Source organism: Lepeophtheirus salmonis, chromosome 14, assembly GCF_016086655.4.
Source record: "Lepeophtheirus salmonis chromosome 14, UVic_Lsal_1.4, whole genome shotgun sequence".
In the NCBI taxonomy this organism is placed as follows: Eukaryota; Metazoa; Arthropoda; class Copepoda; order Siphonostomatoida; family Caligidae; genus Lepeophtheirus; species Lepeophtheirus salmonis.
This window is the reverse complement of record NC_052144.2, coordinates 19,762,741-19,780,711: the sequence shown is the minus strand read 5'-3', so window position 1 is coordinate 19,780,711 and position 17,971 is coordinate 19,762,741. Positions and strand designations below refer to the sequence as shown.

General features: G+C 32.7%; 3 protein-coding genes and 1 long non-coding RNA gene across 7 annotated transcripts; all 4 read left to right on the top strand.

Moving 5' to 3' along the window:
• The first annotated feature begins 694 nt into the window (after nucleotides 1–694).
• LOC121129776 (protein NipSnap) lies at nucleotides 695–3,682 on the top strand. 3 transcript variants are annotated; one of them, XM_071893542.1, is made up of 4 exons: nucleotides 695–1,045; nucleotides 1,105–2,765; nucleotides 2,897–3,172; nucleotides 3,237–3,682. In XM_071893542.1, exons 2-4 carry the CDS (start codon nucleotides 2,403–2,405, stop codon nucleotides 3,429–3,431), a joined length of 834 nt encoding a protein of 277 aa, XP_071749643.1. In that variant the 5' UTR covers nucleotides 695–1,045; nucleotides 1,105–2,402; the 3' UTR covers nucleotides 3,432–3,682. The 3 variants fall into 3 exon arrangements, with proteins under 3 accessions (XP_071749643.1, XP_040581437.1, XP_071749644.1); XM_040725503.2 differs by having other exon boundaries at nucleotides 796–1,655; nucleotides 1,837–2,765; XM_071893543.1 differs by having other exon boundaries at nucleotides 854–1,035.
• A 132-nt stretch (nucleotides 3,683–3,814) lies between these two features.
• LOC121129775 (alpha-2-macroglobulin receptor-associated protein) lies at nucleotides 3,815–5,432 on the top strand. The gene is made up of 3 exons (XM_040725501.2): nucleotides 3,815–3,985; nucleotides 4,057–4,604; nucleotides 4,684–5,432. Exons 2-3 carry the CDS (start codon nucleotides 4,127–4,129, stop codon nucleotides 5,196–5,198), a joined length of 993 nt encoding a protein of 330 aa, XP_040581435.1. The 5' UTR covers nucleotides 3,815–3,985; nucleotides 4,057–4,126; the 3' UTR covers nucleotides 5,199–5,432.
• LOC121129774 (5'-AMP-activated protein kinase subunit gamma-1) lies at nucleotides 5,412–7,423 on the top strand. The gene is made up of 3 exons (XM_040725499.2): nucleotides 5,412–5,551; nucleotides 5,609–5,742; nucleotides 5,803–7,423. Exons 1-3 carry the CDS (start codon nucleotides 5,496–5,498, stop codon nucleotides 7,107–7,109), a joined length of 1,497 nt encoding a protein of 498 aa, XP_040581433.1. The 5' UTR covers nucleotides 5,412–5,495; the 3' UTR covers nucleotides 7,110–7,423.
• Nucleotides 7,424–7,524: 101 nt separating this feature from the next.
• On the top strand, nucleotides 7,525–8,677 carry LOC121129777 (uncharacterized). 2 transcript variants are annotated; one of them, XR_011783723.1, is made up of 3 exons: nucleotides 7,525–7,622; nucleotides 7,689–7,841; nucleotides 7,927–8,677. It is a non-coding gene; the product is annotated as an uncharacterized lncRNA (long non-coding RNA). The 2 variants fall into 2 exon arrangements; XR_011783724.1 differs by having other exon boundaries at nucleotides 7,525–7,627.
• The last annotated feature ends 9,294 nt before the right edge of the window (nucleotides 8,678–17,971 follow it).

Here is a 17,971-nt window from a genome sequence, read left to right as displayed (position 1 = left end):
GAAACATTTCTTTAAAAAACAACAATCTAAATTTATTCCATATAAACAAAGATAAGTTATAATTTAGAGCGTGCCTATTCCAAAGAAATTTATTTTCTAAAAAAAATAAATCACATTTACTTCTGTAGAACTTGTGCTATTCCACCATAAGTGGGAATTGCTTTTTAAAAAACCAAAAAAAATCCCCGGAGTTTGCGAGTCTGTCTCCTTATAAGTCTTAATAATTATCAATATCATAATTTTTTTTTTAATTTGTCAATTATAAGCAAATGTCTAATTTTTTTTCTCTTAAATTTGGCATTTATATATTACTAAAATCTTTCAAAATTCCAAAAAAATGCTAGGCACGGCCTTACCAACCCAACACAAAAAAATATCGCAGATGCCCCTGAGGACGTAACCATTATATCTAAAATTTGCTCCTCCCATTGAAAAGACATTTCAGCGCCAGTGCACCTGACCAAAGACTCTTAGGTCAGGCGCACTATTAGGCTAAGAGTTAACATATATATAACATAGAAAGATATATTTTATTTCATTTATTTTCTAAAGAAAATATAAGATTCGAAATTTCCATCTAAAAAAGACAAAAAAAAAATTAATAAAATTATATTGTAGATTGTGTTTCTAGCAGCTATATTTTTAATTTTAATGTAACATCAATGTAATACAATACAACTAACACTGAGCTATTAGATGAGGCTTAGGAGTAAGCTTAAATGCACGCAATGCCTATATCTACCTACTGAGAAAAGTCAATAATAATATGAAATTATTTTCACGTGATGAGAAAATAGTTAAGTAATATAAATATATGCATCCCAAGTTATGATTTATTCTTCAAAATCCATTTACATCTTTTTTATTCACAAAATCTTTGGACACGTGTATGTTTGACTTTGGATTCCATTACTCAGTAGAAGGAGGGAGGTGAAAGAAGAGAAGAGTTGGAACTCAGCGGAAAGAAATTTAATTCCTAGTCATTACTATGGAGCTCATCTTTCCAGTATTGTGCAGATGGCCCTTCACGTCAAAGTCTCTGATAGTAACTTCTGACCTTGTGAATAATTGTAGCTAATTCTTTCTATACATAAATTCCTCCAGTTCTTCAATGGAATAATCGTATACTTCTACATATAAGAATTAAGGAGTTCTATAAACAACAGTACAATCGACAAGGAGAGTTATCATCAATTTAAATTCTCGAAAGTCAACTCTGCTTTGTCTCCAACTCTAAGAAACCTGTTTCATTAATTAGAGTCCTACAGTGGCCTTGATGCCTATACAACGCAGAAATCACTCATCTCAATCCCATTTATAAGTTGGACTTCGTGATATACGGTCTATATAGGTAATTATATGACATGGACACTTCAAACTCATGCCTGATTTCTTTATTACTTGTGAGTCTCTTGTCATTGGGAAACATGTGGAAGATGGTTATATTCTCGTAAAGATAATATTCTGCTATTACATATACATAGTTATTTGGAACTGTTAAGTGATTTTGTGTCTTAAAAATAATATCAAATGCCTCATAACTTCTGAAAACTTCTATATCTGAATATCATTGCAATTTCCAGTTTCATTGAGTCGGAAATTCTCTCTTAAACAGTTACATTGCTTCTTACTATGGGAATATTACTCTCATTAAGGTCTAGGATCTCCACAAAAATAAATTAATTGTTAAACTTTGCTATACTAGATAATTTCAAGTTTTTTACTGAAAACAATAGTTAAAATGTAACAAAATAATAATTGTTGTTATCCGAGTAGAACTTTCAAAGTCATTCCTATTTTTAGTTGTATAACTATTAATTAATTATTGGTCTGTAGTATAAACTATTCTAAGCAATATGAAGGTGAGGACGCCTTAGAAGATTTGAATTCCCGAGTATTATTCAAATATTTACACAAATATATAAATCTCCAGAGATAATAGTAAAAATTACTAGGCAAAAGAGACTTATTGAAGGCATGATCTTCGGTTCTATTAGCAAGATAATTAGATTGAACTCTATATTCATTATATTAAAGATAAATGACAAATTAAAATCTGATTTTTTAATTTTTAAGTTATTGTTAATATATTGATTTCTTCTCATAAATGAATGAGATGTAGTCATTCAAAATTACAAGGCAAATAATAAAAGTAGTCTTCGGTATTATAAAATTCATAATTTTAAATAGATTTCTTTTTCATACCTACAAGGGTATAAATATAAGATTAGCTTCATTTAGTTGCAGCATAATCAGCATTAACTTTCTCTATTCGGCTTTCTAACTAAATAAATATAATGTCACAGCTGATTCAAAGTAAAAACATACATAATCTAAATTTAATAGTATTAGTACTATTATAAGAATCTTATATATATTTTTATCACTGTTATATACACAAAATGAACAACTCTTCGCGGAACTTATTACCCAAGTTTTTTCAAATTCTAAGCCGACGAAACTTGAATACGTCTCCTAAAAAACTAAGTGAAGATGTTGGATTCTTTGGGAATTTTTTTCAACGTAATGTTGCCCCACAAGAAGCTGCGCACTCACAAAAACTATCCTCCACAGAGAAAATCATACTCATTCAAACACATGATGTAAAACCGGATTGTCTGGATAAGTACGAGCAAGTTCATAAGAACTTAGTTGGTCACTTTGATGAAAAAGCCTTGAACACTACATCATTGGGGCATTTCGGAGTATTTGTTGGATCCCAGGATCAATTTATTCATGTATGGAAATATGAAGATGGATATAAGGTTATTTAATTTCATTTGTTATCTTATCATTGAAGAACATTAGCTTTTAGTTTCGTACATTTTACGTAATATATTTTACTTGTTGATAAGAGGGATGCTTATTGAACTTTTGATTCTTTCTAAAATTACAGACTGCTGATGAAGTTCGGAAAAACCTTCTTCAAGATGATGGCTTTAGAAAAATTAATAAAGAAATGACCTCATTGCTTCGGAAAAGAAATTCTCAGTATTTACTTCCTTTCAGCTTCTGGCCAGAAGCAAAGTTTCGAGAAAAAAATCATATATACGAATTACGTAGCTATAATTTGAAGCCCGGAACATTAATGGAATGGAGTAACTATTGGGCCAGAGCTGTAAGAATGAGAGACTATAAGCACTCCGAGGCATATTTGGGAATGTTTTCGCAAGTATTTAATTTCAGGCATTTTTATAAAAAGGTGCACATAGTACGACTTTATTCCCGTTTTTCAGGTCGGATTGCTACATAACGTGAATCACATTTGGTGCTATGAAAGTTTAGAAGAGAGGAAAGAGGCTCGCGAAAACGTATGGCAACTACAACAATCTTCTATGAGATGGAGTGAAATTGTTGCCAGCACTGTACCCTTGGTCACATCAATGTCTTCGCGCATAATGACCCCTTTAGCGCATTCGCCAACAAAATAATTTTTATATACAAAAATATTTACCTAGTGTTATACATTTGTACAAAATACTTACTATTATTATACAAAATCACCCCTCTCCTAATCATGATTCTCGAAGAGATGACATAACAAAAATATTGACTTGTCTACGTAGACTTTGTTTATCATACAAGTACATATTAATATAAAATACTTTGTAAAAAGGTGTCGATATTCCGGTACTTTTATTTGAGAAATTGTCCAAAATAAACAAAATTGCCAAATTAAAAAGTTCCTGATTTATCATTTATTTGTTGATTACACATTGTAACTCAATGATTAATTTCCTTGTTCTCTCTCCCTCCCAAGAGCTAGAGGACTTGAATGCTAAAGAAGAAAAAGTAGGTATGATATGAACTATCATTTGCCAATTGAATTTATTCACATATATTCATGAAATAGATATTTACTATTATTGAACGCAATATATGAAAGGTTGCGTGATGTTCTGTGAATCTATTGCGACAATACAGCTAAAAAACTGAGTCTACTATACTACTTCTCACGACGAAGCTGGCGACTTCACGCTTCCAGGTACTGCTCCATTAATAAAAGATAATTCATGAGAAAATTTCCTGTTTTCTGTCTTCTTCATCTGCTTCCAGCTAGAGGATCGTTTCAACTGTCTATCAACTAAACTACGTGGCTCAACCTCAGGATAGGAAGCCTACTCTTATGGATCTCTCTACATTTTTGGTGTTCTTCCTCGTCTTGATGGGCATGTGGGTTGAAGCCTCTTTCCAAGAGACGAATAATGAGGCCCTCTCCTACTCCAAACTCGACTCTCCCTTCAGAATGAATAAATTAAATCTTTTGTGGGACAAAGTTCTGAGATCCAAGCATTTACTTCAAGAGTCCAAGTTGAAGGCCTTTTACAACTCCCTCAAGCTTCAAGAAAAGGAAGAATTTGCTCTCAAGAAAATCAAGGGCGAGGGAAAGGACAAAGATGGAAGTTTTGAGGCTCAAGTGAGGAAAAAGTTCAAGAACCTCCTTGAAGAATTTAGCCTGAGGCATTATGGAGAGGATGGGGAGGATATTTTAGTAGATGGAGCCCAGAGAAGAGACGCTCCCTTTGGGGATAAAAAGCTTGCCAGATTGTGGGATAAGGCTGGGAACCTGGGTCTCAAAGATGAGGCCCTTCATCGTTTCAAAGGTATATACGAGTATATTTAATATTTGCTCCATTATGAGTATGCTGCTTAACGTCTAACGTCTGCCTCCTCATTCTTTAGCTGAACTACTTCAATATCAACAAGAGACAAAGGAGTATCAACAGCTTCTAGAACTGGCTCATGCCGAGTCACTACATCAATCAAATCAAGTGTCTGAGGACTCTGACAGCATGACTCCAAATTTGAATGAGAAACGTCGTGAATTAAAAGATAAGTATGAGCATCTCCAAATGAGACTGGTCAATGCGGTACCTATCTTGGAAGATGAGTTTACACATCCTGAAGTTCAAGATTTATGGCGGTTTGCCTTAGATGCTAATTTTAGTGAAGATGAACTCCAGGATGTAATCAAAAAGGAACTAATCCTGTATGAAAAAAAACTTAATAAAATAAGACATTTAGAAGAAGAGCTCAAAATGGTGGATGAGCGACAAGGTGGAAAGTATAATGATTTTCAAGATCATTCTGAGGGTCGAAAAATCCTAGACCAAAAATTAAAGAAGCACGAAGAAGCTATTGAGGAACTTCGTATAAAGATTAAACATCTCATTTTGACTCGACATACTGAATTATAGTGAATGATACTCTTTCTCGCTAAATATATAGGACTCTTCAGCTATTTTTTATTTATAATATAAATTTTAGGATTGTTCTTATACTTTGAATATTTCAATATAAATTTGAGTGATAAAAGGGCTTCGTCTTAAAGTCGTGCCCGTTTTTATTTGTTGATTTTTCGATAATTTTATGTAGTGCATTTGCTACTAGACAGTATTATTTTTAATAATCTTTATATTTTCTTAGTTAAATTCATTGAAAGCGTTTGAGTCAAGGATCAATTTTGTCATAATCTTGTGAAGTTATATCGATCTATGAGGAGAAAGATACAAAGAAAGTTTTGTCGCGTCAGTGGTCAAAGTTTAATCAAGTAGGTATAAAACAAATATCTGGCTTATCGGTGATTGAAAATGAAATCTGGGACTAGTTCACCCTCTGATCCAGAGAGTAACTCCTGGACTCAACTAAAGAATGCTTTTCGCGTACGAAGGACGAGGCACATTTCTTTGGATACAGAAGAGGATTTAAATTCGGGGCAAGTTAATGTCGGAAAAAGTAAAGGTGAGGAAAATCTTGAGCATTTTTATTTTATTTCATATAATTCCAATACTTAAAATTCAGGTAATGATTCAAGCTATGGCTTCAAGAAAGGAATTCCAAAGTTAAGTTCTCCTCAGCAGGCCATATCTTCCAATAGCGATAACCGTCGTTCTTCTTTGGAGCAACCCGAACAACGTCGTCGAGCTGCATCCATTTCTACTCCTCACCGTGCATCAGATGTTCATGTCGATCCAGCACGTTCTGCTATTTTATTTAGGGATGCAAGAGGACTCCCTGTAATGGATCCATTCTTAGAAAAGCATGATTTCCAAACCCTTCAGCTTAATGAAGGAATGATCATTGCTAAATTTTTTAGCTTTCATAAATGTTATGACCTTATTCCTACGTCAGCCAAACTAGTAGTTTTTGACACTCAAATCCTCGTCAAAAAAGCATTTTTTGCTTTGGTATATAATGGAGTTCGAGCCGCTCCTCTTTGGGACTCTAAAAAACAAAAGTTTGTGGGGATGTTAACCATTACAGATTTCATTCGAATTTTAAGGATGTACTATGTATCTCCAGATCTTAAAATGAATGATTTAGAAACTCACCAATTGGAAACATGGAGGAATGTTTTAAATGACATTAAGGAATTGATTTCAATCGGACCAGACGCAAGTTTATACGAAGCTATTCGAATTTTAATACACAATAAAATTCATCGGCTCCCTGTTATTGATCCAAAGACAAATAACGTTCTTTACATTCTGACTCACAAACGTCTACTAAAGTTTCTCTTTCTGTATGTTCATGACCTTCCAAAACCAAGTTTCCTTGCTAAATCTGTCTTTGAGTTAAAAATAGGAACTTATGATAATATCGAAACTGCTCGATACTCTACGCCCATTATTGAAGCTCTCAATAAATTTGTGGGGAAACGTATATCTGCTCTTCCAATTGTAGACGATGATGGAAAACTTATTGACATATATGCTAAATTTGATGTCATGAATTTAGCAGCTGAAAAGACTTATGAAAATTTGGATGTTACTCTGAAAGTAGCAAACGAATATAGGAATGAATGGTTCGAAGGAGTTCATAAATGCAAGCAGTCGGATTCAGTGTTTGATGTTATGGAAAATATAGTCAAGGCAGAGGTTCATAGATTGGTTGTAGTGGATGACAACAACAAGGTGGTTGGAGTCATTTCTCTTTCTGACTTACTCACATTTCTTGTTCTCGATCCATGCGGTGACTCATCCCCGAACCTTGTTAAATTACTAATGGACACTTCTTTGATTGAGTCTGGGGGAAGTCATGCTCACAAGCCTGTTCTCAAATCTCAATCCGAAACTATCATCCAAATCAATCAGCAAACTGTGGTGTAGATGATGAAAAAAATCATTGAGCAAGCATAATTGCATATAATAAGCAGAGAGTTGTACATAGTAATTAATTATGTAATTGCATTTGCATTTTATTATCTATAAGCTAATTACGTTACTAATTTGTGTTATTAAAAAATGAATAATTCGTGAGCTATGCAAGAAGTTACATTTCTTTAATATGATTTATTTGAAACAATGAAATTAATTCTTATTTTATCTTATGTTGTGTAGTTCTATGTTAAAAATACATTTTAAGCTTATACCTAACTTTCATAATAGAGTTTTTCTTAAAAATAAACCTAAATATTCATTTTCTTAGTTTTGATTCAATGTCCTTGGATATACCTATAAATAATATATAATAAGTGCATATATTATAGGCACATAACATTATATCAGTTCCATACCTGTCAAGGTATGAAATAGTTGTGCATTAGGTCATTGTTGTATGAAAAATGTTTGTTCTTCATTTGTTTTTCCTTTCGACTCTCATGGTAGGTCATCTCCCTTGGGGTAAGGTACTTAATTATTTGATTATTGCTTAACTTTTGTACACTGTGCCACTTATTTATCGTTAAGCCAGTTCCATATTTTGCTACAAATGTGAAGGAATAAGAGATTTCAGATGCTCAGATCCAATGGATGCTCGACCATTCCCCATGATTGACTGCGACAGTGAGTCCTGGGCCAGGGTTCAAAAACCAGTCTTTTGTGAAAAAGTCACAGAGTTTGGTAAGATATTCGATAATATATGTACCTACATCAAAAAATGAAACAATCAATGATTTATTTATTATTCCTCGTTGTTATCTTACAGTAAATGGACTCTATCGTACCACAAGGGGATGCTCGAGTAAACAATGGGAAGATGTGAACAAACACTATAATTATCTGAATCAGCGTCATCCGTGTAGGTATATCGGAAGAGTTGAAGTTTGTCTGTGTAATAGTCATAATGGATGTAACTCATCCCATCGCTTCCGTGCGTCATCATCCCACTTGATTCTTTCGATTCTTTTTTGGATTTTTTTTATGAACATTGTTTGAAATAACTGACATTGACACATTTATCGATGTTTGAATGAGTTTTGGACCTTTAACTATCTTCTGTCTACATAAATAAAAATATTATTTGAAAGATCATCGATTTTTGTCAAGAAGGTACATACTTCATATTAAATTAACACAACATTTTATGTAGCCATGCAAGATACCTATATACTTATTGCCTCAATATATTTTGTTTGACATCTTTCGCCTATAATAACTTACATAATACGTACCTTCTATTTTGGAATGATTTTGTTAAATATTTAAAAAAATAATAAAAATAGATGAGTGATACTCATAAACTTTGTTTTAAACTTGTGTCATAATATTCTACTATGTATTGTTAATTATAAGACTTGTTTATGGAGTTACAAATCTTAAATGAGGTACGTCTATAACTGATCTTATACGAATATAATTTTTAAATAAAATAATTATTTATCTTTGTTTTATTACCTAGAAAAAAGCCTATGTTGTCGAGATAATTAAATAAACTTTGTTTATCATCTTATAATTTACACTAGTTGACCATTTTAATTGTTTTAATATTCATTATATACATCAGCTTTAAAATTACAACAACTGGAATGAACAAGTTGAAAGGATAAGTCATTGATAGAGATGGGATTTATGTAAGATAGCGAGGAGAAGGTGGGTATGAGACATGTGGTATTTCTGAATTAAGACCCTTGTTAATATCAACTGCCCGTTATATGATTTGGAGAGGGGGGAGTGAATTACTGCTAGAAAGAGGAGAACCTTCTACATATTAAATAGCATTACATGGGCATCTCGAGCACCTGGACAACAGACTAGAAAACGTGTGCTCCAAGGACTGGCTTCGAAGAAGTTCCCGAATATGTTATTTTTTCAAAAAAAATAATATTAATACGGCTTTTCAATACAGATTGTACGAGTTAAAATTTATAAATATTTATTCATAATCAGACTAAATAGGCTGCAATATATCACCAATATAATTTATACTGTGTGGCACGTGTAGAATTTTGCATAGATTTTCTAAAATAAAAGAGGCAGAGAATTGAAATTTTTACGGGTTTATTAAGATATCATTAGCTATATCAGGTCGCATAAGCTTTCCTCTCAATGTCACCCCACACCCCATAGTCCAGTGGGCTCAGGTCCGAGATTGACGAAGGTCAAAAATCCTTTTACCAGAATCCCTTCACGGACGTTTGCAGGATTATAATTTGCCGGGGCTTGGTTTTTAGATTTTGTTTTAAATTCATAGCTATTTACAGAATTAATTTTTTTTAGGAATAAAATTTCAAATATTAATCTCCTCCTTCACTCAGTCCAAAAAGGCTGGAGACCAAATTTTGTTGATACTACCGCTGCTAGGACTCCGTGCGATGCTCAGGCCATCCTTTTTCAGCTTATTCACCTTGAAGATGAGCCTCTCCGAGCAGCTGACTATCCTGACAATTTCTGCCACCATGACATGGGCGTCGAGCAAGTCGAATATCCTTTTTCTTTGAACCTTCATCGAGAGCGACTCTCGATCTTAAATTACGATTCGTAATAAGAATGGTGTTTTTTTTTTAAATTATTCTAACTGGATTATAGAATTAGCTCATGTAACTTAAAGTATTTTAAAATAAGGCGCGAACGAAACTAGTGGACTCTAATAACTTATGAAACAACCTCAGAGACCAAAATATATATACCCAAAATACGATTCGACTATCTACCCGATGAGAAACCCCCTAAATTTATTTACAAACACATAAACTATAAATTAAAAGAAAATATTTCACTCCCTCCAACATCGGAAAACAATTTAAATGTACCTCGAATCAGATGGTTAATCCTTCAGACCTTACCATCCTTGTTGAAACAGGCCAAAGTCGGATTCTGCTAAGGAGTCTCATGGCTAAGGTGAAAACTTTTGCTCACCAAATAAAACCGATGACTTGGCAAAAAAAAGGAGGACAAACATCTAGGGAACGCTTGCTTATCCTGTAGCTTCCAGCATCATGTGTCACAATCGAGATTTAAAATCATTCAGAAGTATTCAAGATCAAGGAGTTTGGATTCCATGGGGGTAGTAAATCAATTAGTTTTAAATTTTCTTAGTTTATTTCTTGATTTTAAAGTTGACAAAATGTATTTGGTTATATCTGTAAACATTTCAGGAAACCAACATTATTATTAAGGTGAAATTTTAATTGTTTAATAGGATAGTTAAATAAAGAATAATTAGAATAACGTTTACGAGAATTTTTATTCTTTTTCAATTTTATATAGTAACTATTTTCTGTAGAAGGTCCCTGGGAAGATTTTTCTTATCCTGGCAAGCAATAAATGATTTTAATTGAATATTAGTCACTTGTTGCGATTTGATTAATTCTTGCAGAGCGTTGTTCATTGCCAGACGTTTAGGCTTAAAAGATGGATTGGTTCCTCTCTCTGGGAATCTATTTCTAGGTTTTTCCTTAAGGATTCGTGATCTACCATTTAAATTTTTCTCGCAAACAATCACATTTTGATTATCCTCACAAAGAGGACTGACGACTGTGCAATTCTTTCTGTGCTCGTCACTGTATTCTGCTAAATATTGCTGCACTTATTAAGGGATACACAAGCCTTTGTCCACTCCGGCGGAGTAAGGGATAAAAGTTCGTAACATGTCTCTGTTGGATAACCTGTATCCCTGTGAAATATACATTTCTTAAGTAGTTCAGAGGCACAAAAACAGAGTTTGTTTACTCAGTATTGGGGGTATTGTTATGCCGTGTTGCATACGCCTCAAACCATATACAAAAATACTTTTTATTTTAAATGAATCCTGGCTTCCAAGAAAGGATTTTTCCGTCAAGGAAATTTTTTCGTTTCTGCTCCTCCTCCTTTCCTATCAAGAGAGCTTCCCAATCAGCTACAGCTCGAGCCGGGAGCTTTTGTTGACAAAAGTAATGATTAGGAAATCAATCGGATTTATTCTCTTTTCGAGAGTATCCTCTAGGATTCGATTGACCTAGTACATCGTATTTTTGGCAGCTTTTTTTAGCTCTTGAATTAACATTTCAGCTCTAACCTCATTTAAATAAGCTTTTACTAGTTTAAAGCTGTCCTTAAAGGTTTTGTCAAGTTCTTCCATGGCTAGACTAAAGGAAGCTGCCTCATTTGGAAGAAATAACGCCTTGCTTTGAAGACAACCTATGAACTTGTCAAAAAGAATGACGGGAGAGCAACAATCAAAATTAGATTCTAGACCTCTCTTTAATTTGGTCCACTTCCTTTTGAATACAGAGTATTGGCGGATGATATCTGTAGGAAATCCTTTTCCCGAGAACTTGATCCCAATAACTATCTGCATCATAATGCAGGGCGGGCTTCCTCTCTTTCTCAAACGTGATGGTAGTTGATATATTTTGTCGTGGAGAGAGACGGCTCAGGTCTAACTGGTGGTGTTCCACCAAGTTTATTACACGAACAGCTAATTCCTCCAACTTTTCAGATGCATCGATGAAGGCCAAAGCAGATGGCTCTTCTTCGATGTTGTACCAGCTTTCACTCTAGAACGGCCAAGTTTAGAAACCAAAAACTTTACTTCGAAAGTGAAATCACTGTTGGTGGCGTTGGTCAATGTTCCTCCATCTTTTTTTAGAAAAGCATCTTTCTGTAAAAAAAAAGAAGAAGGAATTATAATTTTGTTATATAAAATTCAAGTAAAATAAACCTACAAAATTATAGATGAAGCGTGTACAAATATACAAAGACCAGAGAAAGGATCAACCGGAGTTAAATTTAAAAAAAGTCTGGATCATTTGTGTAGAAATGGATAAAGGCCAAATAAAGTATCAACCGGAGGTAAACTTAAAAAAGTATAGATCCAGCGTGTAGAAATAGACTAGAGTATCTAGTTTGTTTTTCTTGGAATTGGGTTATTGATACTGATTCACTATATCACTTGCACAAAGCTGATAAATGGTTGAGACCGACAACGTATCAGAGTCGTCTCTTTGATATCACTTAACTAGAGAGTTTTAATATTAATAGTAACTGTCGGGAAAATTAAAAAAATAATCAACGTAACGTAGACGGCAAGATTTCTCAAGAATTCGGGTCGAAGAACCATGTGAACAAAACTAGTGGACTGTATTAACTTATGAAACTAACCTCAGACAGCTTATTATAATAATAAAACCCAGGAATAATGAATTAAATGATTACATTAATGAAATAGCAACAACAGAGATAGAGATGAATTAGGACTCTCTGACTGTATATTAAAACCAGTGTTGCCATGTGGGTTTAAGCAAAATCAGCTAGATGTACTTCTAAAATCAACTAAAAATAAGCTAGATTAAACTAAGAACAGCTGAAAAATCGGATAAATATTTTGGTATAAATCTATTCTCATATCTTATAATATGAAGTAGAACATTTATTGTTTCAGGATCATTTTATTCCTGAACTTGGTTTTTATTATATCGATTTGACTGAATACCCGCTCAACTTCAGATTGGAATTATGCAAACTCAATATTGTTAAGGCAACATAATTAGTCTCAGTAAAAGGATTTTGATTAGATTACCAAAAATTTTACTGTGTCTTTTGTTTCTAACTATTTGACAAAGGTTATATTAGACCATTGAATTTCTATTTTTGTTATGTCCTCTCAAGGTATATCCAATTATTTTAATAAGGGTACTATGGACTTTTTCATCAGACACAAATTGTTACCAACATTAAACATTGACATTGTTTTTCATAATTTCACATTGTCGAAAAGTCTATTTCTAAGTTCTTTAATAAGCTTCATCGAAAATTGAGAACATCGATCCCCGAGGTTCCTATCTCGATCCTCCAACAAGTGATGGGTCATAATAGAGAGGAGATTTTCAGCTTCATATTCTATGTAAAATTTAGGAACAAGGTATTTTTCCAGATTACAGGTGAAGGATCAACCCCATACTGATTGGTAGGATGTATAACTCTATTTACCAAATTTTCAACCGAAAGAGTCAAGTCTTCAAGCAATTTGGTAGAATAACTAACATTGGACACAAAAATCTTGTTGACTCTTTGGAGATCATTCGAACAGATCTCAAAAACAACAAATACCCATGATTATTTTGTTCACAATATAAAAAGTGGAGCATTTCCGATAAGTAACAACTTTCGGTTGATTTGATATAACTGAAATTAGTTTTTTGCTCCAACCAAGAGTCCTACACGCTTTGTAAAGCAGAAGCTATAGATAAGCATCTTGTCTGGCTAACTTGCACAATTTTCAGAGATTCATCTCCATCATTTATGAGTTTAAATAAATTAATATTTAAGCCTGCTGTCTTGAGGAAGATCTAGCAAACAAGTTATAGGTTTCGCGAACCAGAAATTCTAGATTCCTGGGCATTGTATCGGAATGCACGTGCGAAACAGCCAACTGTGCTAAACGACATACACAGAGAATATGTACTAATGCAGAAACGTCTTATTTGGTTATCTGTAAACCAAAAATCAGACAAAAATCGGCTAAATTATTTTAAAAATCAGCTAGAATTTCCAGCCATCAGCTATATCATTTTTTTTCCAGCTAGACAATTCAAAAATCAACTAGATCTAGCTGGAAATCAGCTAGGCTGGCAACATTAATTTTTAAAAAAACCATGAAAAACCAAAGCACGTCTTGAGCTATCACTCTGTAGGCGCGCACAAGCTTATGAAGAGTACTTAATTATCTTCTTGTTTTTGGCGCGAAGGGCGAAATGAACAGGAATTAACTTTTAATCTTTACTAACTTAGATTATATATAGAATAATGCAATATTAAACTAAAATGATAGATTTGCCGCGACATAAAGGTTACAAGCTATATACAAGTTAAAATCCTACTTTATGATTATTTGCCGCACACTATACATTAATTATTTCATAAATAGGTGCACACACCAGAGAAATTAATGTTCATAACTTGCCCATTTGTGACACGATAAATGTATGCGTCCTTCTATTTTAATGAATGCTGATCTTCGTTTTATCTCTGAATAACTCATATTTTATATTTATTTCCTTACATCTTACGAGTTCTCAATCAATAATCATACGAAGCAATGAATAATGATTCAACTTTTTTTTGGTTCTTCTTTCTCGATTCTTCTCTTTGTACCAGTTCATCTTTTTTTCTTATTATTTACCATCAAGTAATAATAATTAGGGATGTGAAGATTGTCTAAATCCTCATGAGTGTAAATCGAAACGAAAAGTATACTTGTATTTTGGCAAGTTTGATAGACGACGTGTGTATATGTATCAATATAAAAAATATTATAATTCTAAATATCCGTTTGAATTTTCAAGATAACAAGTAAGACTCTAATTTATATTAAATAATAAGAAAAAGAGATGAACTAATAGAGAGAGAAGGATCGCGCAAGTGCAAAGTGAAAAAAAAACCAAAAAAAAACCGAAAGATATATTGATTCATTGCTTATTTTTGGACAGTTAGTGTCTAAGAGTACATATAACATGAAAATGAGTTATCGCGTTTCTTTTATCGGAATATTTTGGATGAATATATACAATTTATATAAGTTCAAATTTTCCATTTGATTTCCTATTTTTTGAGAGTGGCACACTTGAAAAACTTCAAGGGGGGAGGGTTGTCCCCCCTGTGGTAACGGCCGTGTACACGACAACCCTTTTTTTCTAATCTCTAAATAGTTATTTATCCGTCCTTTTTTGTTCAGCTGATAAGTTATCAGGAATACATTCACCTGGATATTATTATCTTTAAAAAAATATTACGAAATGTATACAAAAATAACATAATTATAATGCTATGAAACTCTAGCATTAAATTTAATTGAGACTACATTTCATGTAGTTTTTATTATTGAACGGCCAATAGCATAGCCAACATTTTACATTAACAACAGAAAGGCCAATAAGTCATTTTGAGTATAATTATATTCATAATATTTATGTTTATTAGTCAACTTGGCCTTAGCTAGTTTTATTTGATATGTAGAGAAGAGAAGGAATAGTTGGCACGGAATTAACTTTTTGGCATATTATTCAGTTTATAGAAGGGATATTGATACGTGATTTTTTTTTGCAAATTGCAAAAATATGTAACTTTTGGCATCCATTTCATACCCTAGTTAACAATATTTTAGTTGCGAAATAAATTTTAATTTTGACATTTTTTTTGCATGAGATGGGTTAAGTAGAGACATATCTTGCACACGTTGATACACTAGGGATTAGGTCACAAGCTGCACTAGCTTTTGTGTACCAACTTGTTTCTCATCATCGTTTTGACTTCAAACAATAACATCTGACTGAATATTTAATTGTTTAGCAATATCTATCTTATAAATTAATCACAAATAACTTTCATTATATGGAAAGGGTTTAAAAATGTAAGATAATTCAATACTTCTTGAAGAAAATTAATAAACATGGAAAGAAAGTAATTTCAAGATTTTGAATTCAAAAAAAGTGTTGCAGCTCCATATTGGATGTATTTACCTTCTTAAAAGAGGGTTAGCCATTGTAGCTCTAATATGTTGTAATCTTATTTAAGTGATCGCATCAATTATGTTAAAATACCTTTTTCAAAATAAATTATATTTATGCCTTGGTAGTCAAAATTACGGCCCAGCCATTTTCGGTAGTTTAGGCATTTTGCCGTTTCATGCAGTTTTAAATAAAGTAAAATGTATATATATCTATTGTATAGAGTTTGACATTGCAGCTAGATGGTTATGCATGTCTTGTAAAAGTTACTATTTCTGTTCAAGTTGTAGCCTGTACAATTTACAACTTCTATGTCTGACTATTCTTTAAATAAATACATGATTTTAATAACCAATTGTGGATTAATGCTATCAATCCCTTTTGATCTATTAAAACAACGCATTTATTATGTATTTGCGTGTTTATATTTGCTGTTAGTATATTAAATTTAGTATGGGCCGCAAAATACTCATTAAATAGTAATTTCTTCCAAAAAGTAAAAAAAAAGAAAAAAACAAGATCAGATAGAATTTCAATTTTTTGTATCCAGCTTATACATTTTGTTTATAATAGTTTTAATTGTACGTAACATATTATGTATACGGTGTGTGCCTGAGAATCATGAACAAATTTTCCACTGGTGAACTTCATAAAGATTCTCAAAAAGTACAAAGTGAAAGACAAAGAGACTAAATATATTTTTTTTTACTTTATATAAACAATTAAATCTCAAAGTAGCCATCCTTTGCCTTAATTATGGCCTCAATCTTAGGCCAGAAGCCCTTGCAGGACATCTTCAGGCATTCCTCCGACATATCACCTCACACCTTCTCCTTTAAGGCAGGGATGTCCAACCTGTGGTCCCCGGATAGCATTGCTGCCCGCTTAATTTTAAAGTGCGGTCTACCACTCGCTCTCACTTCAAGTAGTATTTATTAGCAAAATTGTCACAATATTCGTTCAAAACGCCTAAAACGAACATAATACGTAGAAAAGTGTGAAAATATTTGAGGTCATCTCTTGTGGAAGGGGAATTTTTCAAAATTATCCTTCTCGGGGGAAAAAAATTTAATGAGAAAACAGAGATTTGTTTTTAGGATTTTTTTAAATCCTCTGTTCATCCCTGAACCAGGTTGCCGGATTGGACTTGAAAAATTAGATTTGAACTTTATATATATATATATATATTTCCTGCAAGGTCTTTATTCATACACATTACACGTATACATACGCACACAAACAAGTAAATATACAAATAAATGAATAAAGAAAAAATAAATTTGAATTGACAAATAACATAACCAACCTTTTTTTATATCTGGCCTAAATTTGAAATAAATATATAATTAATAGTTTATGAAGTTTTTTTTTCATTAAATTTAATTTAAAAGGTTCTGCGGCCCATTAAATTATTTTAATAGGGGACGAGCAAACAAAAAAATATATAAATTATCCACAAGGGGTTGACTCACTATCGCTTGTATGCATTCCTTAAAGGTACTAGTATTGCTGAAGATTACGTCAACTGTTATGTGACGACAATGTATTATTTAGCTATTAATAAAAAGTAATAATTTATAAAATTTATAGTTAATAGTTTCACTGATATTAATATTACTTATTAATTAATAATATTTCATTTTTACAAATTGTAATATTGTGATATTTGTAAGTTGGTGATTATTATAATTTATATATATATACCATCGTCTTGTGTTGTCCCTGGGTGCTTGAGAGGAGGATCATTTCGATTTCCTTCACATGGAGGTATATGTCGTAAATGGCGTATTGCTCTGAGACAAAAAGACGGTAATGGTTCACTCTGGAGGTCATCACCATACTCTGTATTATATGAAAAACACTTCAAGCCAGAAGATTTCCAAGTACCAAGGCAAACTCTAACTTCCGAAGGAGGAAAAACATATTGGCTTTTTTCCTCAGTCACAAGTAAGTAAAAATCCAGTTGAGGGAAAATATTCGTTTGATCAACATTGAAAATGGGGGAAGTTTCAGATCTTTAAATCTTCCTAATAAATTTTAATTAATAAAACCATACTTTTTTATAGAATGGTAACATAACTAATATCGTTGACAACAACATGATCATGACTCCTGATCAATACTTGCATGTGCTAGTGGAGGAGATACATACTGAAAAACATCAACGAGGGTATTTTAACGCCAACACAAGACGAAGTTAGCCAATCAGATCCGTTGACAACAAAAAATCAATATGTTTAAACCACCTGTACTAAAGAAGACCTCCTCCGACCTATGTTCTCGATCCAATAGACTAAAATCCCAACTGATGGATGGGTTAGTTTTAAG

Bases quoted from the DNA above. Each gene is read 5' to 3' on its own strand.
- LOC121129774 (XM_040725499.2), top strand. From the start codon at position 5,496: ATGAGGAGAAAGATACAAAGAAAGTTTTGTCGCGTCAGTGGTCAAAGT. The intron at 5,552-5,608 runs GTAGGTATAAAA...ATCTGGGACTAG, and splicing joins AGTGGTCAAAGTTTAATCAA to TTCACCCTCTGATCCAGAGA. The intron at 5,743-5,802 runs GTGAGGAAAATC...CTTAAAATTCAG, and splicing joins TAATGTCGGAAAAAGTAAAG to GTAATGATTCAAGCTATGGC.
- LOC121129775 (XM_040725501.2), top strand. From the start codon at position 4,127: ATGGATCTCTCTACATTTTTGGTGTTCTTCCTCGTCTTGATGGGCATG. The intron at 4,605-4,683 runs GTATATACGAGT...CTCATTCTTTAG, and splicing joins GGCCCTTCATCGTTTCAAAG to CTGAACTACTTCAATATCAA.
- LOC121129776 (XM_071893542.1), top strand. From the start codon at position 2,403: ATGAACAACTCTTCGCGGAACTTATTACCCAAGTTTTTTCAAATTCTA. The intron at 2,766-2,896 runs GTTATTTAATTT...CTAAAATTACAG, and splicing joins AATATGAAGATGGATATAAG to ACTGCTGATGAAGTTCGGAA. The intron at 3,173-3,236 runs GTATTTAATTTC...CCCGTTTTTCAG, and splicing joins ATTTGGGAATGTTTTCGCAA to GTCGGATTGCTACATAACGT.